The 25,558-nt window shown below is 42.3% G+C and overlaps 1 protein-coding gene across 1 annotated transcript in view; it reads left to right on the forward strand.

Moving 5' to 3' along the window:
• The window catches only part of grin2ca (glutamate receptor, ionotropic, N-methyl D-aspartate 2Ca), a 60,294-nt gene that overhangs the window by 23,014 nt on the left and 11,722 nt on the right, over positions 1-25,558 (forward strand). Inside the window, exons 2-6 of the mRNA XM_058652504.1 lie at positions 1,327-1,777; positions 8,491-9,092; positions 12,950-13,064; positions 17,813-18,024; positions 24,780-24,948. Of these exons, the coding sequence (XP_058508487.1) occupies positions 1,343-1,777; positions 8,491-9,092; positions 12,950-13,064; positions 17,813-18,024; positions 24,780-24,948 (1,533 nt within the window). The 5' untranslated portion in view covers positions 1,327-1,342. The remainder of the gene's footprint in view (positions 1-1,326; positions 1,778-8,490; positions 9,093-12,949; positions 13,065-17,812; positions 18,025-24,779; positions 24,949-25,558) is intronic.

A 25,558-nucleotide genomic window follows, 5' to 3' on the forward strand; every position in this document is an offset into this window, starting at 1 on the left:
TGGCAACTATGTGAATACTAAACTAACACCACGGGGTTTTGCAACCGCAGAGCTACTGTTTGTCACAGTGTCTGTGCCCCGTTACCTCCAGGAGGGCGGAAAGCAAAGCAATCCACCCTTTTTGAGAGAAATTATTATAGTTTATTCAAGAGTGGTTGCAATGCAGAGAAATAGTGACGCAACACAAACGCCTGGATTTGCTCAAAGGGCAACCCGGAAGATTTCATGTCCTATGTGAATACAGACTTTGATGTCACAATAATTAAACTGTCAGCTGCAGAGCTAGACAAGAGAAAAAAAAAAACAACTTTCCCAACAGCTACAGATCATAATACTGACACAGCGGATGTGAATTAATCAGCGCAGGCAAAACCATGCATGCGGATTAAGTTTGAATGCTGTGGATTTCTGAACAAAAAAAAAAAAATAAAGTAACAGCTTCAAAAGTACTGTCACGAGAGAACAATTATAAATCCTCTTGTTCTCTATTTGTTGCACTAAACTCTGGACACCATCTGTTGGATTGGACCAGAGAATATAATAGCAGTAGGGTGGCAGCTGCCTCCCTAAGATGCAACAGACTGGCCGCGGCCTCATGTTGCACGGTGAAACACTAAAAATACTTCTCCGGGTTCTCCGTTAATGGGCTCTTACGTTTGACTTAGTTATATAGCGTGCAGACCAGTACGTCATCAAAATAAGCTAGCTCTAAAAAAGAAAAAAAAAAAAAAGCTGGGATGAGATGAGATATCACAACATTTCAGAAATCAACAACAGTTTGGATTGGTCTGTCGGGGAAATACTGCCGAAAATCAAGAATAAAGTCTTATTGGAGACAATTCATAATCATTAAATATTGCGCAAATGCTTTGCTAAACATATATGCTTCGTGCTTTTAGATGAAATTATTTCCATTTGGCAGAAATTGAGTATAAAATAGTTCCTTTATATCTTACGATAATGGTTTTTACACTTTTTTGTTTGTATTACCACAGACCAGAGCGGGTCTTCTCTACGGAGTTTAACTGATAACTGAAGGCTAGCATGGGCGCTCCTACATGCTTGTTGAAGTTCAATAGTTGTTGCTAGATCCTAAACGATGTACCTTTAAAGAGAGAATTCCACCACCACCACCATCATGTGACAAGGACACGAGTGAGGGCTGCAAAATTCTGCCATGCAGTCGGAGCACAATGTTTTTAGAAATGTCAAAAGATGATATGGGGGCAAGTAGAGATAGACATTGGTATCATTTCGCTCACTAAAAAATTGGTATTGAGCCACCGTGTAATATCTAAAATTTGATTTCTCTGTCTCCTCCTACAGGCAGTAGGTGATTGAGATGGGCGTTCGTCTAGGCTGCTTGAGCGACTCCCCCTGGTGGCCGCCACCGCTGCTGCTGCTGCTGCCGTTGCTGTGCTCTGTGCCTGCCTGTTCAGGACGGCCATTCGGGGTTCCGATGCCTTCGGTGAACGTGGCAGTGGTGTTCAGCGGTTCGGCCTACCAGGCTGAGATTAAGGGACGGCTTAGCCGGGAGAACTTCATGGACCTGCCTCTGGAGGTGAACCCCATCACCGTGCTGGTCAACAACACCAACCCCCGGGCACTGCTCACCCGCATCTGCGACACCCTCTCCACCAACCGCGTCCATGGCGTGGTGTTCGAGGACAACGTCGGCTCGGAGGCCGTGGCGCAGATCTTGGACTTCATTTCCACTCAGACAGCCGTGCCCATCGTCGGCATCAGTGGAGGTTCAGCTGTTGTCCTGCCATACAAGGTCAGTATGGGGGGGCGGGGTCATGGAAGGGGAGTGGCCAGGAAAGAGCAGGGTTGATGGTTTTGCCATTGTAAGGACCCAATGGAATTGACAGCTGTAAATAAGGGATAGTTTCAATTATTATAAGTGTTAATTCTGCATATTGAAGTTGCCTATTAAGTTCCTATAGTAGGAAAGATTTACACTTATTTTACAATATATTCAACAAGTATCTGGATCTCTGGACACAAATTTCAAAAATGAAGGGGAAGTAATTTAAAGGGGCCTACAATAGAACCCTGAGGGACACCACAGACACCTCACACAGCATCACATTAAAAAACAATTATTTAAATGCAAAAAATATTCCAAATTATTAGAAAGTCATCTGTCTATTGGAGCCAGTATAAGACAGACAAATAAAGTATTCAGCCACTGTTAAAATTAGTACCGGGGTTTGAGGATTGGGACTTTTTAGTAAGATCAAAACTCAAAAAATGTTGTTTTCCATCTTGAGTCTTGGGGCATTTCCTACTTTTTCAAGAAATAAGGAGTAAACACATAAGTTTCTGGTAATTCGATGGCTTTGTGGACAGATTCTCCTTCTGCTGTATCATTACAGAAAATAAGTTGCAGCGGTTTCGCCAACAGCACGGCTTCTCGGGGGGGGAATGAAAAGAAATGTCACCCAGCAGTTAATGCGTCCTGCTGCTCATTACACCCCGACAATTTTAACTTGAGGACAGGAGCAGCAACTCAGTCATATTAAATTACAGAATAAACATGTGTAATAAGTAATAAGCATAATGGTGAAGGCTGACAGCTGGTAAAATGAATGTCAATTAGTCAGCGGAGAGAAGTTGAGAGCATTAATACATGCCATTTAGTGAATGCATTAAAAGTGTCTTACAGAACAGTGAGTGCATGCATTATTCATGTGAACAGTCTCAGAGAAAGACTCTATTCGTCTGCTTCCCGACATGAACATTTCACATCACGTTCTTAATACTGATCATAATTATCATCACAATAATCGTGGCGCTGAAGATATTCAAAAGCGACTGATACACACAACAAGATAGTCTCAGTATACGGTAATTATTTGACCAGTTCTTCATCCTTGCTGGTGTCTGACAGTGTAGGGGTTTCAAGTTATTGTTTTCGCAAAGTTACAACAACACTGAAATGATAAATGCCTTGCTTGCTCTTGCGCTTGTTTAAGGATGAGATTTCGATTCCCCATCCGTGAACTAGAATTTATTGCATTGATCTTTCCATTTATCAGAATGTGACATGAGTATTGGCAGTAAAAATATTGTTATAGTCTAGTTTTGGCTCCAGTTAAAAGTTTGGCGTTCTCATATTTCACCGTTGTAAGTAGTCACTTATTTATGATTTAACTAAACATTGGCAGATGGAAGTTGTGTACCAGAGGCACGGCACTGATTTTGGTCCAACCCTCCTTTACTTTTCTTCTCAATAATGAGGGATGCTGTCTGTTGACTGATTTATGGGAGGCTGTCAAAGGTAGTCAACAAGGCACCAGCCCTCGTTCATTTTTAATACGCATCACTGAAAGCCCAGAGTTTGATGTGCTTGCAAGTGACAGGACAAAATTAGGTGATAAACTGACTCTTGTCCTCGGGACATTTCACTTTGTTGATTGGCCACATCAGAGCTCATTTTTATCATTCTCTAATCCCGCCGAGAGGAAACAAGTCAATGACGGCAAGCAACTCAGCCAGAGGATGAGCTCATTTCATAGTGATAGTTTTTGGACATGTGGTTGTGTGAGATATTGACACGCAGACTCAACTTAAGTGTACAGTGTCTTAAGAATGTGTCTGTAACTTAACAACAGAACCTTTTCCAACATCAAACAGTTTGTGTAAAATGCTCACTTGCTCCAACCAAAGTCCTCACAGAAAATCAGGGATTTTACATCATAAGTAAAGGACTTGAAAATAAGCATTTTTAGCTCATGGGGACACGGGATCTGATTGTCGACCGCTGCCTCGCAGAACACATTTGAACTCACCGATGGAGGCAGCAGTGAATCAAGTACTCCCCTGCGCTGTGTTTTAAAATCGCTGATTTTGTCTATGGAGTTTGGTGTGGTTGAGTGAGCCGGTTGCAAAGGGACACAAAGGTCATTTTCCAGTAAGAGAAGACTATCTGAAAGACGAAGTGGCCAATATATGAATAAGCTATTGTACATTTAAGGAGGTGTAGATTGTATTTGGTGAGTATTCTTTGTTTTCAGTATAAGAGCGTGAGGCCCTGATCCTAGGCTGGTCCCAAATGCAGATGGTGCACCTCAGGCACACGTGGTGAAGTCAATGCTATCTGTGTGTGAGGTACTGTCACAGCAGACAACCACGGAGTTGTGTGTCTGTTCCTGGTCGTCGTGCAGGATTTGTGTGACGTCGGAGGGACAGACAGGCGGTGCCAGGGCACTTCCTGCTGCGTGGTGGAGGCAGACATATGTCGCAGCAATGAGCCATGGCCAGAAGTCACTCGTTGTACAGGGATAGAGAGAGAGAGACATGGTCGGGTGGGAAAGGTGATTTGGTCATATGACCAGAGGATCAAAGGACCACTCTCTGTCCTGTATCTTTAGTGCTAATTCCACTCACATTTACGTCAATGCAAACGCTTACGCTAGTCTCTTATTTCCCTCTTTGTTTCTGGATGCAGTCCGAGTCTATCTATAGACATCCTGAGTCATTCAAATAACCTTCCAAACCAATCAACCTGTCAAATGAGCGCTTTCGAGCAAGTTAAGACTGTTGTTTTTGTATTTTGGTTGTCACACACTGAATTGGCGGAATGACTGTCCAGAGCCAGCCAATCGAACGACAAAACGAGACACAGCAATGACAAGATGCCAAGAAGACACGCGCCTATGAGCTTTTTCCTTCAAGGTCCTCTTCTAATTCGGACATTTGATTTTCCTCTCAGTTTTCTACAGGTGCAGGGCGTTCGTGCTAATTGTAGTCAATACAATGTATGTAAGTGCAAATCTATCCCCGACACACACTGACTAACAGCATCACTGTATTGTGTCATCTTCAGACAGCCAGGACATTGTGTCCAAGTGGAGGAAAATCACTGGTTCTTGTATAGATATCTGTAGTTTACACACTCTTCTAACACAAACTCTAAAGACTAAATGTCATGTAAAACGGGTAAAAAAAAAGCTCACGTTAGTAATGTACACAACCTTTCTCCATCTGTATATTTTATACGCCTGGATTTAATCTCACTCTTGAGAAGCTAAGCTTTCTGCTCAGTGGCTGTAATCTTCTTTGGGATGTACGACTGTGTAACTACCGTGAACAATGCGGTGGACGTGCAGCTTACTGATTGGACAGAGTCCATTATTTACAAAATAATGTCCCGAGAACTGTCCAAAATATGAGACTCTATTATTCTGCAAATTCTCTGGTGGCCAACGATGTGACTCCGTGACAGAGTTTTAGATGATGTGACTCAAACAACTGTCATAGAATTGTGAATGTTTTGTGAATGAACAAGAGCTGCTATTGAAATTGAGCATGATGTGATTAAAAGAATAGCATCTTGCGATGAAGAGCTGGTGCTCAGTTCTTTTTACTTAATAAAAAGACGTACCTGGATACAGCCCATTCATTAAACTCCAGTTTTAGCTTCTCCCGTTGCTGTGAAGGACAAGAAAAAACACCAGTCACTTATGTCCTTGCTCTTTCACAGCAACAGCAGATCTCAAAAACACGAGCAAAAAATACAAAAAAAGTCATTATTGTACTTTTCTATGCAGATGAAATTCACACAATCGTCCAGAAAAGAGCTTTTGAAGTCATCTGCTGAAAATGATTGTGGGTATTCTTGTCAGAAATACTATCACAACATTACTTCTTTCAAATATTATTGTATAGCTCTAATTTATATCATTTCTGACACGGGGGTCTGAAGGTCTGAACACACCTGGATCATTTTTTTCATTTCATTTGCAGAACTCGTGTTACTTTTTGTGTAAACTGACTTCGGACTGTTTGCCGTGGATAGTGCTGTGCTTGCTCTGCACCCCTGACATGTTGAGCTTTGATTTGCTGCTGAGCCTGTGGTAATGCCCCAGGATCATATCAGTCTGCTCTCTGCTAATTGAGCTGTTGAGATTGCAGTTTGCGAGGGGCTTTACTCTCATGGACCCTGGGGCTAGTAAACATGTAACATGGAAGACATACACTCAAGTTTGTTTGCTTTGTTTTCTTTTCCCCTTTTGTCTTAGTTGGCAAAATTTCACAAAATGTCTTAGAATAATGTTATTTGACAAAAAAAACAAGCAGGATAGGAAGTTAAATAGTAGAAGGAAGAAGTATAACTCACTTCTAAATCTTTGCAATGACGCGTCCTTTTTGCAGTCGTTTGCTTTACTAGCGCAATGTTGCGTTTGCAAGAAAAAGCAAGAGGGTGAGGCTTAAATCTTAATTATATTTAAAGTTGTCCTCTATAGTTTTATAGGAGACAGGGTTTCATGGATTTCAGATGTGTGTGCTGTCTCATTTTGATCACAGGATTTCTCTTGAAACTCTTGTCAACTTACTTGTAAACACACTGACATCTTTGCAAATGCCAGAGAACACGCTGTGATGCAGGAACGGGCAGCAGCAGCATGTAGAGGAATTAGGCAATAATGTCGACAGATTTGCAGCGGGGTGGGGTCGAGGGGTTGGGAGGAGAAAACCAGCGCATTTATTCGATCTTTGCTAACTCCTCCGTGACTAACCTGCATAAGATCCCTGCACTCAGTATGGATGTGTGTAGCCAGCTGGCCTTTAGTGCGGTCTAATCCATCTTAGTCTATAGCAGGTCCCTTACATTGAACAAGAACTAATCCCGAGTCAAGTCTCTGACATCATTAATATGAATATTAACGAGTAATACGCTGTGCGTCAGCAGCCATTGCAAGTGAAGATGCAACAACTGCCAATTTATCAATAAAATGTCCTCTTTACAATACAACTGGCTTCCATTAAACAGCACTGCTCTAGTGTTCATGAAAAAATGTTTCAAGCACAGACAGTCGGAGCTGCAAAGCTGCAGAGATTTAGCAGTGACGTCTGAGATCGTGAGACGCTCATACATCACAAGACCACTGAACGTCTCTCAAGGACGATAAGGGGACAAGCCGAATGAGACAACTGGCCTGTCTCAACCCTCAAGACGCCTGACCTCGATGTTTCCTGAGCTCGGAGGGGTTGGTGCCGAGGTTGGGGCTGCGGTCCCCTGAGTGGGTCAAGGTCAGGAGGGAGGGCACATAACTGTCAAAGATTTTATGACATGATCTCAGCAGAGCCTACAAACACTTAGATATTTCTACACTGTGATTGTATGAGGCAGAAATGAATATATGCAGCAGATAAATATCACTAGTACCGCACCAAAGTGAGACTAGATAGAAAACAGCTATGTGTGCCACGATGTAAAATCGCTTATTTTATCTATGGACTTTGGTTTGGAGAGGGGTTTAAAGACTGACACAAACTTTCCAGTCAGAAAAGGCTGTTGAACAAGCAAGAATAAAGCTTATTCTTATCGTTGTAGCCAAATGCTTAAAATGGTTCAGACCCATTCATGGATAGTGTTTCATGACATTAATAAACCTTTAGGCTGGCAGGTTGTGGAAAATCCTCTTGATCTAAATCAATTTATTACTAACTAATTAACATTTAAATCTGCAGATTTATGAATGACCTATGATATACATATTTGCAGATGACCTACAAACATTTGTTAATAGCTTATTAAAAGTGAGCAATCAATGATACTTTAAAAAAGCAATGGTAAATCACTAAATGAGTTTGTGCCACAACACCATGATGACCTTTCGATCATTGTGCTCACTGAAGACAGCAGCGCTCAATAGAAAATGTTTATAATAAATGTTGCGTCGCTCGGGTCACCAGAGACTCTCAAAGCTTCGGCTTCACTTCAGCTGGAGGAGAAACCACTTTATTTTATGTTTCAAAGAATACGATTTCCTCAGTGTTCATTGGAATACAATGTTAGAACCACCCCCCCTCCACCCATGTTATACCAGCCACTGGTTATGGACAGAAAAAAAGTATAATTTCTTACATGTGTTGCATGATGTTACATTGATTAGATGACATTCATCTTCTTTGTTACGCTACAATCAGGCTCATAGTCTGAAGTTCCGACCTGGTTCTTTCAGGGACCTCGGGGATCAGCGACGTCACACGCTGTGATTGGAAAAGTTGAAAGTTTACTTATTTTTTCCAGAATGAAAAAGTATTTTTCCACTTCTCCGCCTCTTTTAATAACCGCGTTAACAGAGAAGTCACATCTAATCCCACCTCAAGGTCAGTGCATCTGTGGAAAAGACAGATTGAAATATAGAGCCGCTACTGGCCTCAACGCTAGTGCCATCCCTCTGAATTTGCACACATGGATGACGGCCCGGTGTTTGCACGGCAAATGTAAGACACGTGCGTTTAAGTGATGAATGATCCTGCGGCTCCAGGAATAGGAAAATAAAGCAGAACCACTTACAGTTCCTGTCACGGTTGTGCCATAGTCTCTCGAGGTTGGGCAACTCACTACTTCATGTGGGTACAAATCATATGTGGGTACTCTTAAATGGTATAAAAGAGGATCACCACTGCACACGACAAATATTAAATTAAACTTTGTACAGTGGGTTAACTCATGATTTACTACTTTCTCTCCAGGGTGAAGGCTCCAACTTCCTCCAGCTGGGCTCTTCCATCGAGCAGCAGGTCAACGGCATGTTCAAGGTGATGGAGGAGTACAACTGGGACAGCTTTGTGGTCATAACCAGCCTCTACCCGGGCTACGAAGCCTACGTGGATTACATCAAGTCCTTCTCTGACACCAGCTACTTCCTATGGGACCTGCAGGACGTGCTGACCTTCGACATGTCCGCTGACGGCATGAACGACATCCGAGCACGAAGGCTGCTGCAGCAGATCGACACCCAAGTATTACTGGTCTACTGCTCACACGACGAAGCTAATTACCTGTTCGCCATGGCGTCCGATTCCGGGCTGTTGGGGCCGGGCTACATCTGGATTATCCCAAGCCTGGCTGTTGGAAACCCGGACATCCTCCCACCGGACAACTTCCCCGTGGGGCTCATCAGCATCATCCCAGACCGGTGGAGGATGAGCTTGAGGAAGCGGGTGCGAGACGGGGTGGCCATCGTGGTGAAAGGTGTGCAGAGCTTCCGTAAACAGAGGGGCTTCGTTCCCGAGGGCCACAGCGACTGCCACAACCCCGTCAAGCCATCATATGCCAATGACACTCTGTTCAGGTGAGAGAAGTTGTTCAGCACCAACATCTCTTCTATCTATCAACTATAACTGATGAGCAAATTTGACGTGAATGTTGTTGACTCACCCTTCAAGTATTCAGTAAATGCTGCTACTTCCACTATACCTGTAGAAAAGGATAATTCATGTTTTTGGACGTTTTGACACTCTGCACTGAGACAGGAAGGCTCGCCTAGATATGTCAGCTTAAGAGCACACTTTCTTAAGATAATATTTGCTGGGTTTTTTTCTTCATTAGACAGCCGTTTTTTAAACCTGAAAAGTACATTTGTAAACTGCCAACGTCCGTGGCACCAAACTCTCATTTTAGCTGAGAGGGACACAAAAGCTGCTGGCTTACTGCAGCTTTATTCTGAAAGTTTGTGTCACTTAGGTAAATCTGAAATGAAGGATTTCAGGCGTCAGAGTCAGAGAATGACATATTTGAACTGACCGACAGAAACGGCAGTGGATCAACAACTCCTTTGTGCCTTGATATACAAGTGCTAATGTTCTCAAAGGACTTTGGTGTGGGGACTGAGAAGTTAAAGACCTTAGACAGACTTTAGTTTTAGTTTGGAAACGGTCGTCGAAAAGGTGAGATAAAGTGACTGAGACGTGATGTTTCCATACCTTCAAAATGGCCACACTCAACAAAGTCATCTCTCTCTTTTCTAATGAGGAACGAAGGTGAAAAGAACGTGCACCAACAATAATTACGCAGGGGAAAAAAAGACATTATGAAGTGAAAATGACAAAAGGAACGTGTAGCAGCAGAAAGGTGTGTAGAGTATGACTAAGCGCTTTGGAAATGTTCATAAAATGAAATTACATTATCATCTATCGTCACAGCTGAATTAATTATGTTTCATTTCCAGCCTATTTTGAAAGTATTGTGCCACACTCACAGTACTTCATTGTAGTTTGAAACTCTGTCATTTTTAGGCAACAGGACAAGGTTTTTGAGGAATAATTCCATGTCTTTATGCCTGTTTAAGCAAAGAGATCAGCAAAATGCATCCACGCATTATAGAAGAAGGGGGGAAAAAAAGGGAGTGAATGTTCTCTTGGCAAACATTGGACTCACGTTTACTTAAATGGCCACTGGAGCCACTTGAAGACCGTCCTCATAAACGGGCAGAGTGAGTTACAGAGGGAAAGGGAAAATGATTTTGCAGTAGCTTGGTGTTAATGGTGCTCACAGTAGACATGAGAGATAAACCCTTGCGTCTCGTTTGTACTTTACGGTGACTTGTTTGTTGTCTGTAATCATAAATTCGACGTGATACCTCGTTTTAAAAATCAATTTTGTGAGTAGTATAAAAAACTTCAATGTCACCCGGCTATTATTGCAACTGTGCAAAAGTGAGTGGCTTTATCCCACAGAAATCACAAATTCCATTTTATTAAAGCATGAATTTGACCATGTGTGGGTGCCAGCCGACTTCCTCCTTTAACCTCAAGCAAGTGTGTATGGTAATTGTCTTTTTCGCTGTCTTCTTTGATCAAAATGTACTGGATTTGAAGATGTTGTGCTCGTAGGAGCATCAAACTGGGTGTTTAGTTAGGAAAATGTGGAAAATACAACCCAACATTTAGGGGATGTTACTTTCAATTTTGGGGTGACATTAAGCCTCTAGAGCCACATTGCCTTGGGCTCCCAGAATCCCCGCCTTTACAGATTCCCAGATTCACAACAGCAGGGGAATCTTGGGAGAATCCAGCCAGGTGAGGGATTTGGCCTGATCATGCATGAGGCAGAACACATTGTTCACATTGGACAAACACTGGAGGTCAGATGTGGGAGAATGCCCAAAAATCCAGACATTTGAGTAGGAAGCTGGCAGGAGCAGTTCCAAATAAGTCACCTTTGTAACATTTGCTTTTCGAACACGATCTCCAGAGAATCTCCAGAATTGAGTCCAGGTGCTGAGTTTCCACAGATGACCTGTTCTGTTGCAGAGGACGGTCTCATTTTCTTAGATTCTTAGAAACATTGTTTAAGACACACGGAAGAGTGTTGTCTCCTTTTTCCGGGGGGGGTCACACGGAGAACTAACTCCTCCGTGATAATTCATCATATCATCTGTGAGACCTGTGGCAAAAAATAGGTCAACAGTTGTTTATTTATTCATGACTTCCCATCTGTTCAGTGTTGGGGATTTTATGGCGACTGTCATTCTCTCAAATTGCGTCCTCCCGTTCATACTGTATATCACACACACGGACAGTGACGGCGGCGGCTTCTTTTCCTTTAAATCATGCATTGAGCAGTAGTCTGACACCATATGTGCCACGAGGCAAGAAGCAAATCCTCTTCATTGTCGCTGTGAGTAACACATTTTAATGAAAGCGGGACGAGCCGGAGAAAAACGACTCTGACGTCAGCTTTCGACTCACATAAGCCAAGGTCGTTCAAGGAGACTGTGCGAGTGCCTTGTGTGTGTAAATGTGTCGTAATCAGTGGTCAACGAGGGGACACGAGCGTCGTCAGACACTCCTCCTCCTCCTCTTCCTCCTCCTCCTCCTGTGAGATGAAACATCGCCCTCTCCCTCTGATGTCAGAAGCCGTTTTTCTTTCAGAGTCCGCAATAGCTGCAGGGGACACAACTTCCCCTTTTGTAAAAACCAAACTAACAATGAAAAAGTGAAGATGGTAAATATGATGTAACGCTGTGATACTGTACAAAGCCTTTCCTTTCAGACGCTCTAAAACCCAACAGGCACGATGTGAGTGGCCGCGGCTCCCGTCGCATTAACGTGAAGGTCGCCGGCACGTAACAAAGCACTTTGTATTAGCTTTGTGCTCGCTCGTCCGCCAGATCAAACACGAACGGCCCCCTTGGCTCTCTGATTTGTCCTCACATGATTGGATATGATTTTGCCAACAAGTCAGATCACCTGCTAATGGGATAATCACAGATTTTCCAGATTAAACTGGGCTTTTCACGCAGACCGGGCTGAAGGCTTTTCTTCTCCCCGTGGGCTTTCAACACCTCTGCTGGAGTGACGGGTGAGGTGAGAGAGCAGAGCCGCGGGCCTAATATGGAATCAAAGGAGGCAGATGAATGTTTCCTCCATGTTGCAGTGGCTGCGGTGGAAAGTGAACAACCAGACACATAATCCCATCAATTTTAAATGTTTTTTTTTTTTTTATGAGCCCCGGGGCAAAACATGTGCTCTTCTGACAGGTGAGGTAATTGTTGCAGTCGAGCATCCTTGTCTGACCAAAACAAAATCTCTCATGACAGTAGTTGCCATAAGCTATCATGCCTATTCTAACCAGTCAAGGATTAAAACATGACATGTGACATAATGTACGCATCAAGTCCAGGGGGAGGAAGACTACAGCTGTGGAGCTCTCATTACAGAAATGCTTGAACAATATTAACCCTGATCTTTCTTTCTGTCTAAACTCTTGTTAGCCCGAGTCTATTTTCTGCCACTACAGAACGACTCGTTATATTGTCTATTACACACATGACATGTCACCGATTGGACTGATCCGCTAAAACAATCATCTCCACTGAAGTTAGTCTCACATTCACTTCTTCTGTTAGGCTCAATATGTCATATTTGAACAACATGTCAAACCACTCTACCAAGGTCACCAATGAAAACAGACGTGTGACATAATGTTTGTATCAAGTTATTTACAAGTCAAGTAGGAGGAGGACTATCTATGAGTCAAGTTGGAGTCATTGCATGAGATCTCAATTGCAAAATATATATATTTTAGACATTGCTGTCTTTGGCTGATGCCTTTTAAGCCAAAGAACAAATTTATTAAAAAAAAAAACAGGTGAACATTCACAGTCTGTGTCACCGATCGTCTCGCTCTCTGTCTGTTTCTCTGCAGGCACATGTTGAACGTAACCTGGGAACACAACGACTTCTCCTTCAACAGTAACGGATACCTGGTGAATCCAGCCATGATCATCATCACTCTGGACAGAGAGAGACAGTGGGACAAGGTGAGCTTCACAGTGTGTGTGTGTGTGTGTGTCACACAGCGCTGGAATGCATTGTGTGACTGAACTTGAACACCTTAGATCGCCTGTCGTCTTCACTCTGATGCTCAGCGTGAACTTCACCGGGTTGTCTTGACAATGTCTAGATACCATGACACAATTTACACAGGTAATATAAGTCCAGTCAAAGACGTTCTCATCACAATTTAACCACCGGAATGAATGGAAATACAGTTGGAAAAACAGAACTGCAGGAAACTCCTAAAGCCCATAGTCCAATCAATCAGGAAAACCACAAAGAAGAGTTTATTTAGAGGCTTTTAAAAATGTCAGAAAGCTTCAAAGAGCGTCTCTACAAGATGGTGCGGAATTATATCTAACATGACGCCATGTTTGTCAATGCCTGCAACTTGGTACTTGGCACTGCCCTCTAGAGGAAGTATTGCGTAAACATCCATACCAACACAAAGGCCAAGGTATTTAGGGTAGTGACGGAGAGTATAAATGGGCTTTAATGGTGCTTTTCCATGCACCACGTTGGCTCTACTCGACTCTACTCGTCTCGGTTTGGTATCAGTCACATCACTGTCGACGTCACGTTATCAGCTCGGCACGCTTGGAACCTCGCCAGAGCAGGTACTTAAAAACCACTAAGGAAAAAAAAGTGATTAGATTCAAGCCGAGCCAAGTAGTGCTAGAACTGTATCGTGGAAAAGTGACCTTAGACTCTGATCTAGAAAGGTGGAGGCAAAGCTTTGTCAGCAGTGTGAAGCGGGAGGAGTGTTATCTAAATGGACAGCATTGGTGAGAGACTCACATATTTTAAAAAAGACAGATTATAGAGGGCGGCTACTTTTGTTACAGTCAGAACTGTGGATTCAGAACTCCACTGAACTGCTTAATGACACACACACACACACACAGAGCTGCCTCTCGCGGCCCTGCCCTCCATCTCTTCTGAAAACATTAAGAGTAAAGCGCCCACTCACACACACTTTCGTCAGGGTACTTTGCTGCGGTGTGACGCCTCATTGACTTGTTTGGAGATTGAAACATTAATTTAAGCACAGGGGGTGCGATGTGATACGAACGCCATCACTTCCTCCCCCCGTCGGCTGAATGGAAGGTGTTTTTAGTTAAACATCACACTCGGAGTAAACAGCCCGCAGTCATTCCAAAGATAATTATGTCATACTGATGTTTCCGGGGGGGCTTCTACCTATGAATTTCCAATATGTTATCAAGATTGGGAGCTAATGAGAAGCTGTGACCACACGAGAGGTAAACAAACAATTTGAGATGTTTAAGAGAAGCCATTTTGACCGCGACTCAAACTAAATTCATGTTTTTTGAGTTTTTCTAAATGGGGGGGGAAAAAAATGGGGTTTGTTTATGTTCAAACAAAAAAGTTTTGCTCTCAATCAAAAGCAGACCCATTTTTTCAGCATCCTGACCTTTATATAAACCTCTCTGATGGATGAAAATGTGTTTTTCAACAATGCTGTGCTCCATTCAAAAGAAATTGCGAAGGAGTCTGAGTCTTTACCTCTTCTGTGTGTAACTTTCTGTTGCCCCTGGCATCTTTTCTCTCTGAGCTGAAAATCAATCCTACCTTTTCTGAATGCCTCTCTCCGCAGCCTTGTTATTGAACACATTGCACGGCGGCCGGTCCGCGACATTCATACATCACCTCTGTATTATACCAGCCGCAGTCTTGACACTGTATGAAGCGATACCTCACATTCCACTTTTTATTTATTAAAGTTAAATCACACAGTCCTCTTCTCGCACACACAGCTGCTGCAATTCGCTTCTACCCAGGAGTCGTTGTTCTGCTGCCTCGCCCACTTCCTCCCCGTTTTACAAGTCAAGGTAACTCGGGGATGATGGAGGGAGACCGTGACAGTAGAGAGAGCGGAGACAGAAAGTAACAGTCCTGGAGGAGGAGGAAGGAAAATGTTCCTGTCACGACTGTTATCCGGCACGGTGATATACGGCACTGAAAAGCCACCGTTCTGTGGCCGGCGCGGACCCTGAAATTTCAATCCCGTCGGCTGAAAATAAGAGTTTGTCCACGGGGGGGACAGAAATTATTTTCTAATTTCACTTTTGAGTTGTGTATCGGAGGGCAGTTAACTTTCTCGTGACAATCAGAGATTAGTGACATCACTCTTCAATGTGCTGAGACGAGTAAAACAAGCAATACATTCATAAAAACTCCACAGTTCATTAATTCATTCCACACAGTTAATTATTTCCACACATTTGGCTGCAGGTGTGTTTACTTGCAGATTCCCAGATCACTGCCAATAATGAAGCGGCGTGACAAGAAATCCATCTTCTAACCCCAGAGTAAATACCAATTAAACATTGTCCAACTGGTCAAAAGCCAATGACCTTGAGTTTTAACTAAAAACCCTGAAAACTGTCGAATGTGGCTATTTTGACGCTACTGGACCAAAAATGTCAACACGTCCTCACTTTGGGAAAACTTTTTTAATACTTTCCACCAAAACAGAAGCACAAGAGGCAGTTGCACCTAACAGTAATGTTACTCTTCAGCTCTAGTGTTGAAAAATGTAGTAGAAGTCATTTTTATTCTGCCAATAATGAAGCAGTGTAATAAGAAATCAATGTGTTTCACGTGGAAACTGTCAAATGTGGCCATTTTGAAGCTACTAGGCCAAAAATTCACGTCAACACGTTTTCACTTTGGTAAGGAAAACTTAGAGGCAGTGACACCTAACAGTAATGTTACTTAAATGATACATACTAATTATGTCACATAATCACACGATCCCCTTATAGTATGAATTGATGTTTTTTTTTTTAATTATTATTAATTTAATTATTGCCAAAGAATAAACGACTTTTATCTTTATATCAGTAGTTGGGGCAGTAGTTGAGGCTGCCATTTAGGACCACCAAGTTTAAAAAAAAGTATTTTTCAGAAAGTTTTTATGTTAATTGAGGGTTAACAAACATTCTCCAACACACTTAATTGGAAGGGTGCTGCACAGAGTTGGGAAGTAATGAATTACATTTACTCACGTTACTGTCATTGATTTGGGTTTTTGTGTACTTATTCATTTTTAATTTGTAATTTTACTTAAGTATGTTTTTTTGGAAGTACTGTACTTCTCTAAGTTTTAAATCACTTTTGTTACAGAGTAAAAAATAAATAAATAAATATAAATCACGTACCGGAAACTTAAGCAGTGAATGATGAGGACAGGTGAATTGGTGTTAATTATGGTCTCTGAGTGAGTGAGAGAGTTAAAGCCTTTGTGACCTTTGACCCATTTTGACTGACACATTATGTGTTTACGTATTTTATTTTGTCAGCACTTTAATTTGTAAGATTTTGCCTTTAATGACGAACAATTCATGTGAGATTTGTGTCCCCTTGTTCTTTTTTTGCACAAGTAAGAACCACTTTAAAAAAAGTAACTAAGTAACTTTTACTCTGAGTACATTTTAAACAAGGTACTTTTACTTGTACTTAAGTGAAATTTTATCAAAATACTGGTACTTTTACTTTAGTAAAATATTTCTGTACACTTCACCATTTAATGTTAATCATTTTTTACACACTGAACCTTTAACACAACAACAATAATAATAATAATAGTAATAATAATAATATAATAATAATAATAATAATAATAATAATAATGAGTAATTTTTTTTTAACTGTCACTTTGGGAATAACAACTGCTGAATGTTTCTTTTTGGGGATAACTGCACCAGTGATATAATTTCAGGATTTGTTAGTTTATTACTTTGCAAAGTCCTATTATAAAAGTCATTTCACTAATCACTCGCCATTAGAAGCGTTTTGCTAATAAAGAACATTTGTCTAATCAGCACGTGCTGACAAAATGTAGTCACAGATAAGAAGTTACAACAAGGTCAAACTGGGTCTGATTACTCTGCGCTAACATAAAAAGGATCAACCCGCAAAATCTGCATGAAATTCATTTGCTGAGTTACGGCGGCCAGCGCGGCATTTAATAGCCTCGACTGATTCAGCACTGTGTGAACGATCAGTGGAATGTGTCATTGTTTTGTTTTAATTGGCCCGATCGGTCCTCGCTGGCCTCCGCTCATACATCTCACAGCTGTGATTTAAACACTTCGCGGTCGGGAAAAAAAGGGTCAATTTGCGAGGGAACGTGGCGCTAAACAGGTCGTGGCGTCTTCAAATAAGTGAGCTTGAAACGTTTCATTCCAGATCTTGATTAGGTGTTCATCATGCTTGAATGCTCATTTCCCCCCTGCAACATCCAATTAAAATTAGTGATATAGCAGAGGGTGGAATTGCTTTTGTTGCATTAGATGTATAATTGCACTCTCTACCTCCCCAGTGACCCAAAAATCAATTTCTCTTAAACTGTCTCCAAACTAAAACTCTCTTCACTGCCGCCACGTTCAGACGCACAAATCACAAAAGTGTGATAACAGTAAAACAAACAGAGAAGTGGGGATAAAAATGGAGGATATAAAAGATATGGGTATGCCTTTGTTTCTTTACTGAAATATGAGAAAACGGTTTCAGTATTTATTTATCTATGTCTGTCTGTATCTGTGGCAGGGTTAAGAAGGTTTTATGTACCCTCAGTGGTAAATCTATGTAACCCTGACAAAATAAAAGAGTTTTCCTGCATCTTGTTAATTGTTTTTTACATCAGAAACACCATCTGGAGCCTGTTGCAGAGATGTTCATGTAGTATTCACTCTGACTCTTTCAGGTGGGGACCTTCGAGATGGGGATCCTGCAGATGAGGTATCCCGTGTGGCCACGTTACGGCTCGTACCTGGAGCCAGTGTCGGATTACAGGCATCTGACCGTGGCTACGCTGGAGGAGCGGCCTTTCGTCATTGTGGAGTCAGTGGACCCTTCGACCGGTACATGTGTCAGCAACACCGTACCCTGCCGGCGACAGTCCAACAAAACAGAGGCGTAAGTAGTGCTCTCGCTCAACAACACGTTCATTCATGGCATTTTAGCTGAAATGAATCCAGGCAAGTCGTGGGGGCAGCAGCTTAAGCAGAGAAGGTTCCGATTTTTAATTATAGACTGTGTATAAAACAAACTCCCATTTTGAAGCCATTGCCATTAGATCGCTGCCATGATAGTTTTTGCTACCGGTTTTCCACAGACCTCCCCTGCTCTAAATGGGAACATAATTTACAAAATCAACATCATGCTCTATTTATGAAGACCTGAAAAGCAACTGTTAAGACCATTGAAAATGGGACATGTTCACTGACATTACAAATCAAGTGGGAAAAAGGCTAATTTTGCCAATGACTTTCACTCAAAAGTAGCACAGCTGCCCCCTGTTGGTTAACTGCTACTTCCATCCTACTTCCTTGGCTTCTCTTTTCAAACCAGAAGACTATGTTTATTTTGGGTTCAGATCCCTGTCAGGTTGACAATTTCCTGGCATGTCACACTCCCTCGTATTTCCCATCTGTCTTTGATATTTTAGCAAAGACAGCAAAGTAATCAATCGTTAGCTTATAGTTAGCTTGCATTAGCCACGAGGGGTAATTTGGCATTACGTTAAGTGCACCCCAAGTAACCCCTGATTAAAAATCTGGCAAACCCAATAAAGCACTTCTTGTGAGGAGGGGAAAAAACACTGTGACAAAGACCTCATCACTGATTGCAGTCACCGTGGAGCTGACAGTAATCGAGTTGTTAAATACTGTTATTAGACAATCAAACCTGGTTCTACTGACGAGACAAGAGACAAGACAAGAACTGCTACTGTTGCTAAATTGATGATGTCGCATGGTGTTGCCGTAATCATGGAGTGGACTGTGTCAAAATAAGAACAATGGCACCATGTAGAACATATCTTGTGGGGACTTAACTCAAGGTTTTTCATTTATTTGGACACTTCCTCCCAATGTCTTTTAATCAACTTCACTCTCTGTTTTATTTTGTATTCATGCTCGCGTCTTCTTCCAGTTAGTCCCACTTCTTGTTAGTCAATTGTCATCACCTGTGTTGTATTAGTTACACCCGATTGTCATTATCATTTAATCTCAGAATATATTCTCCTCTCACCTGTCACTCCCCCTCCAGATTGTTCTTGTTTTTGTTTTTCTGTTTCCTGCAAGCTTTCCAGCCACGTTCCCTTGTGTTTCATCGCCTCATTCAATTTGGATATTTGTCTGAATTGTCCACATTTGCAATGTTACATACAGATACAACACTGATTTTTGGCTGTCTCATAGTCAGGAGTTGAGTCATTCAGTCATTTATAGGATATTGATTGGTCAGGTACTTGTGGTTTCTTTGGTTGACACTTTTTCCCTTATCTTAATTTTATAATCGTATTTTTAGTAACACTTGAGTGAGGGAGAAATGGAGTGATTGGTGCAGCATCAGCGTTAATGCAGTCATTGTACCAGACGGGGCTGGTGAAGAGGGAGCTGAGCCGCGAGGCAAAGCTGTCTATTTAACGGTTGACCTGCTTTCTACCTTTCACGGCAGAGCAGTAGCCTCGGGTCATACTCTTTTAATGATGCGTGTTTTACCCAAAAACTGTCTCAGTTCTTCACCTGTAATGTGTCAGCAGCAGACATGAACAGTCGCAAGAAAGTAAAAGTTTGCCTCTTGGTCATAGCTCCTAGGAGTCCTGTAGGGACAGCGGTGCCAGATGGACACCGGAGCGCATGAGTCACGCTGTCCTGCCTCGTGGCGTTCAACGTTGCGTCGTCCTCTGTTTTCATCAACTATCTCAGGTTCCATTACAGTTAAGTTGTGTTGACACGGAAAGCAACCTGAATCTTTCATGCGATGAGAATGATACAAGGAGTTCAAGCCCGTCAAAGTGCTGAACTTCCAGGCACTTTCGTGAGAGTTCACTTCTGAAACTTTTTGTGCATGCTTTTTTATCATTTTCAGCCATACACAACTGTGGCTATAGTGGTTTCTCCAGTGTGTGGCAAGATTTAAGACACGCCTGTACTGAGAAACACATAGGCCGTGCTTCCACCGAGATGAACGGTTCAGTTTGGTACAGTATGGTGCAGGTTTCTTTGCGTTTCCATTAGGAATAGAACCAAAATAACCAGCCCCAACCATTCCATTTTGGCACCCTTCCCTTGGGGTACATGAGTAAAATGGTACAGTATAGTCAGGGTGGAGCTAGACCGGCAATCCCTTGCAATAAGTGCAAATATTCCATGGAAGTCGAGGCAAACGCATGCTGTCTATTCTCATACAAAGTTTGACGTCTTGTTGAGACAAACAGCCACAAAGTGGGCAGGGAAAAGAAGAGCTGCTGGATGTCCTCCATTGTTGTCGTCATCGGGCACAGCCCACACCCTGCCTACCAAGTAAAGGTACTGTTTCCAGTCGAAATACAAGCCTGAAGCAGGGCTTTAGCATTCCAAAATGAACTGTACCATGATGGAAACACAGCAACAGTGAGTCACATGGAGCTGAGGCTCAATCAGCATTGTGAGAACTCAAGGATAAAAGATAATAAAGCAATTTCAGATTCTCTTCAGTCTTTCTGCTTTCACCCCCCCCATCAGTATTCTCGAATCATCTCAAGCTAAGTGTGTGTGGATCATCACGTCAAGGAAACTGTCTTTATACCACTTTACAGTCCCACGTGCACTCTCACATGTTAACACGCTCAGCCTAATTGATTTTGTATCCAACTTGAGGGTGTCATTAGGTGGGAGATTAAGAGGCTCTTCCCGTGCCATTAGCTCAGGCATGGCTTCTTATCACTCAATGAGGTGAGATACTCATTAGGCTGCTTGGCCAGAGTGCAATATCCCCAGGATCAACCTGTGACCCGATCAGGAAAATATATGTGCTGCATGGTAGGGCATCAATTAGATGGGGTGATTAGGCCATGTCATCAATCCTCAACACCTGCATGCTGATATTGGTGTTCATTAGTGGGGGAGAGCGGCGCGGGCCATTATCCATTACTGACAATGGTGTTAACGAGATGAAGAGGACAGAAGATGACAATCGCGCCCCTTCAGCGTTATGGAGAGCTGCAGCGCTTTACCACTCATGCCGACCAAATCGTCCTGGCAGGATTAGAAGTGCATGGTTCCCTTCATTGGACAAAATGGAACGCTTTCAGTTGGTTGAAACTACGGTCAGGAGAAGGAGAAACGGTAGATCAGGTGTAGATCAGTCAAAATGAACATAGTTTTCATGGCACTTTAAAGAATGTGCAATTCCAGCAATTGAATGAGATCATGGCATTTTGCGACACTGATCTAATAAACTTGGGTATCACGTCATGTATGGATGGATACGACATTTAAACTGACATTTGCTAATATTTAATAGTTATGCATGTGTAGTTTTAATATACACTGGTAAATATAAGAATAATAAACACGGTTTTAAACACTTTTGGCTACAATTTGTTTTGTTGGCTGAATAAGATGCCAAATCTGTCTTAGGCAGCATCACCATCCTTATCCAAATCTCATCCACAATGACAGCCCTCAACATGGGCAACATCTCAGACCCACATCAGCGCTTCCTTAATGGGAAATCATTGGTTGGTGCAGGTTTTTCCCCCCATTTCCATCCCTCAAAGCATTGGCCATAAGTTCAGTTTGCCCAGCACACCATCTGTGCCAGTCGCTCATTTTGTCCTCAGAGAGATCTGACAAACAGCTAACAGCTACCTGGCTCACACTTGACTTAAGAAGCCCGAAGCCGTTCACTCAAGTTTTTCCCGGACATTTATTCGGACATTTTCCCCAGTGAGATCAGACAAATCTAAAGCTCACAGACCCACGTACGCCTTTGAACTGCAGCTAGCTGAGCTGAATAGCTCAGAAGGTGAAGTATTGAGTATTGACCTGGGATGATATCACCGTATATTGTCCACATATCCGGGGGGTTCAACCATAATCGCAGCAGTGCATGATTCACCAGGAGGCTCTGGGCAACGGCATGGACAACAATATATATTTTTTTTCATTTTGCAACAACAAAAACATAGTTTTGCCCAGTCTGTGTGCTGTTTTTTTCTCCACTCACAAAGACAGTTGATTTAATGTGTTTGACACACACTGAGGCTTTTATACCAACAAAGTTCCCAATGGACAAATTGTTACAATGGTGCCAATCCCAGCTGACATAGGGTGAAAGGTGGGGACACACCCTGCAAAGGCAGCAGTGCTAGCATCGCATCATTTTAACCACTTCACCAACTATGGCCCGACACAACTGCATAATTATTAACTTTCTGATTTAACGGTGCTCAATTTTGACTGTTTTATGTGGGGGTTTTTTCACTTTAAGAGCAGATTGATCTTCGCAGAATGCATCACTGTGCACATATTTTCTTTCTTTCTCCGTGCACTGCCTGGATGCTGGGTGTAGAATTTCAATTTTGGGCCATACACATGAGATTGATTCGATTTTTGGGCTATTGTCTTCATTAGGGGGCTTGGCCTAGTTTCATATACGGGTCTCTTTTGCCTGGGGCTGCCAAACTCCCTTGAAACATGTCTGCACAGACAGCCATTCACGGTGGTGTGAACACACTCTGAAATAGCTGTCTGGCACTGTCTGCCACCATCCACAGAATGGCCTTGAAATATTTTGTTGAACAATGTCCGCACTTTGAATATACAGAGCCGTCTAATACACACATACAACACAGTAACAAAACAGTCCTTTTAATTTTAGTTTAATGCCATTTCAGGGCTGATTCTTGAGCCCTGGCAGCTGGTGTGACTGGGGATGTTGGGAGCACTGTGTTTACCCACAGTTTGCTGTGGCCGCCTCGTTTTCATTGGTTTCTATTCACCGTGGCATCGAGTTTGCCTGCTCGCCACTTCGCCTGCTCGACTCATTGCCTCCTGGTTCTGATGTTTGGGCGCAGAACTCATTAGACTGAAGGCCCGAGGGAGGGTCATGGGCTGACATGTCATTAGTGGTCATTGCATCACGTCCATGGCTCAGTGAATTTGCTGTCGCATCACCTCACACTGCCCACCTTGTGCACTTTATTGCGGTTTGATTTTTGGTTTAAGCGAAAGCAAATAAAAACTGCTGTGTCATCGTAAACGTAGGCTATGTTCAGACCTGGTATTATCCAAAATCCAATCACGGTCAGATAAGTCTAAAACATTCCTGCCAAGCTTGACATGAACAGGATCCCCATTCTGATACTGTATCTAAAGCAAAATATCAACTTTTTCAGTATGGAAATCTAATCTCAAACCTTCATTGGAAGCCCATTTGAAACCTGATCTTGCATGCCTCGGGAAAATATCAACGCTTAAACCCCTAAACTGCCCACTGAATAATTGAGGCGTCCCTGATAATTAGCAGACAGGTTGGATGTTTAGGGTTTAAAATCAGGTTTGCTTTAATAGGCGACTTTCCAAGCTGAATTAACAAACGTGACGAGTTGTGTTTTTGAAAACGTGCCCAGAAAACAAGCTAAAGCTGTATGAGCACGGCCGACAGCTGAGTTGGAAGACGCGAATGCGAGTAACAGCATCACCATATCCGAATTTCTCACTCTTTGCCCGTCCAGACTAACAGATTATGTAAGAATCAGCAGTGTTTTGAAACTTCTCAGTTTGCTCGTGTCATATTGATGTTTTTCTAAATACTCTATTTGTGTTCTTCTTCAAGAAGCATATTTAAACACTTGTAGCGTTTGCCAATTTGCCACGATGTTGTCCAAAACAGTTTCATTCCTGTCTGCCACTGTTTGTTTGTGATTCATTTATGTCAGATTTGTTTCCTGCCACCCAGCTGTCCGTCCATCTGTCGGGGCTGTGACACAAATGCACAAGCCAGTGGAGTATAGCTCCAGCTCTTCCAACTGCACTCTTTTTCTGTTGTGTGGTTGTACAAGCTACTGACACATGGTCAGTGCTCCAGCTTTAGCCTTGTAGCATAAGGTGCATCTGATGTAGACCTTCTGAAGTCAATGATATCTTCAGAATATTGATCTCACTGTTAGACAGCCTTATCTTACAGAAACTGATGTTTGCGAATCGTACGGGCTCCTGCACCAAAGTCCATAGAGAAAATTGTCCTTTTAAGCTTGCAGAGACAGAGGAGCTGCTGGTCTACTGCTGCCTCTGTTGGTTAATTTGTGTCACTGAGGTACATCTGAATGAAGGAGTTCAAACACAGAAGTCACAAAATGACACATTTAAACTTACTTTTGGAGATAGCAATGGACAGAAGTGCTGTGTTGTAAAATCATACATTTTCGCTATGGAATTGGGTGTGGGAGAGTGACTTCAGTTTCTGATTGAAAAAGACAGTATTATGTTGAGATACAGATGATACTGAATATAAAATTTCATACAAATACCACACCTCAAATAACATAATAAGATTATCGTAGAATATGATAGGGTTTACAGCAAATCCTGGCTGCAGATATTAAACCATCATTATAACGATCAAAATATTGTTCATTGTTTCACATCAAGCCATTTTCTTTTATTTCATCAGCTGCCCATCTGTGTAGTTTGGATATATTAAAAGATTTCCCCTTCGATTGATATCATATAATGAGGGTTTAATAGCATCATCTATAACAATGTCAACCGAGCAGTCAGAGCAGCAACAGAAACCTATAATTTAAAAAAAAGGGGCAGTTCTTAAAGAGACAAAGCAAGAATGACACTGAATGTCCTTTGTTTTTCTTTCTCTTTTTTGTCTGTCTGTCTGTCTTCCAGTATTGTGGGTCACACAGAGCCGTACACTAAACTGTGCTGTAAGGGCTTCTGCATTGACATTTTGAAGAAGCTGTCCCGCAACATTAAGTTCTCCTACGACCTCTACCTGGTCACCAACGGCAAGCACGGCAAACTGGTTCGCGGCATATGGAATGGGATGATCGGAGAGGTAAGAACATGTGCATGCCGGCGGTCACACGTCACTCCACCACTGTGACATTGCCAAGGTCATGGAATAGTCACTCAGTGGAACACTCACTGCCGAGATGCAACACATACAGCACACTCATTATTTATAGGGAGAGGAAATCACGTAGGAGAAACCGAAATGCAGCCAGGTTTGTTAAGACATTCCTGTAATCCGTGGACTAACGTCTAAAATACAAGCGAACGACAATGAGAAAACAACTGTTTTTAGTCACTTAATTGAACGTTTACCTGGTAAAATCTACACCAGCTTACAGTAAAGTATAATATCTTAAGAACATGTTCATTCCACTGCCCTTTTCAACTGGAAAGTGTTTCAAGTGGGAGTTTCTAAGCCACTCACTCTCCCACACCAAATTCCATAGAGAAAATCGGCGATTTGACATCACAGTGCTCGGGAGTTGTTGTTGCACTGCTACTTCTGTCCGTAAACCTCACATGTTTCATTTGGTGATTTAAGAGGTTGAAATTCTTAGTTTGAGTTTACTTTTGGAGCACAAACCTAACAAATGTGGCAGTGGTAAACCAGCAACTCCTGTGTCCCCCACAAGCTAAAAACACTGATTTTCTCT

Source organism: Solea solea, chromosome 16 (genome assembly GCF_958295425.1).
Source record: "Solea solea chromosome 16, fSolSol10.1, whole genome shotgun sequence".
Classification (NCBI taxonomy): domain Eukaryota; kingdom Metazoa; phylum Chordata; class Actinopteri; order Pleuronectiformes; family Soleidae; genus Solea; species Solea solea.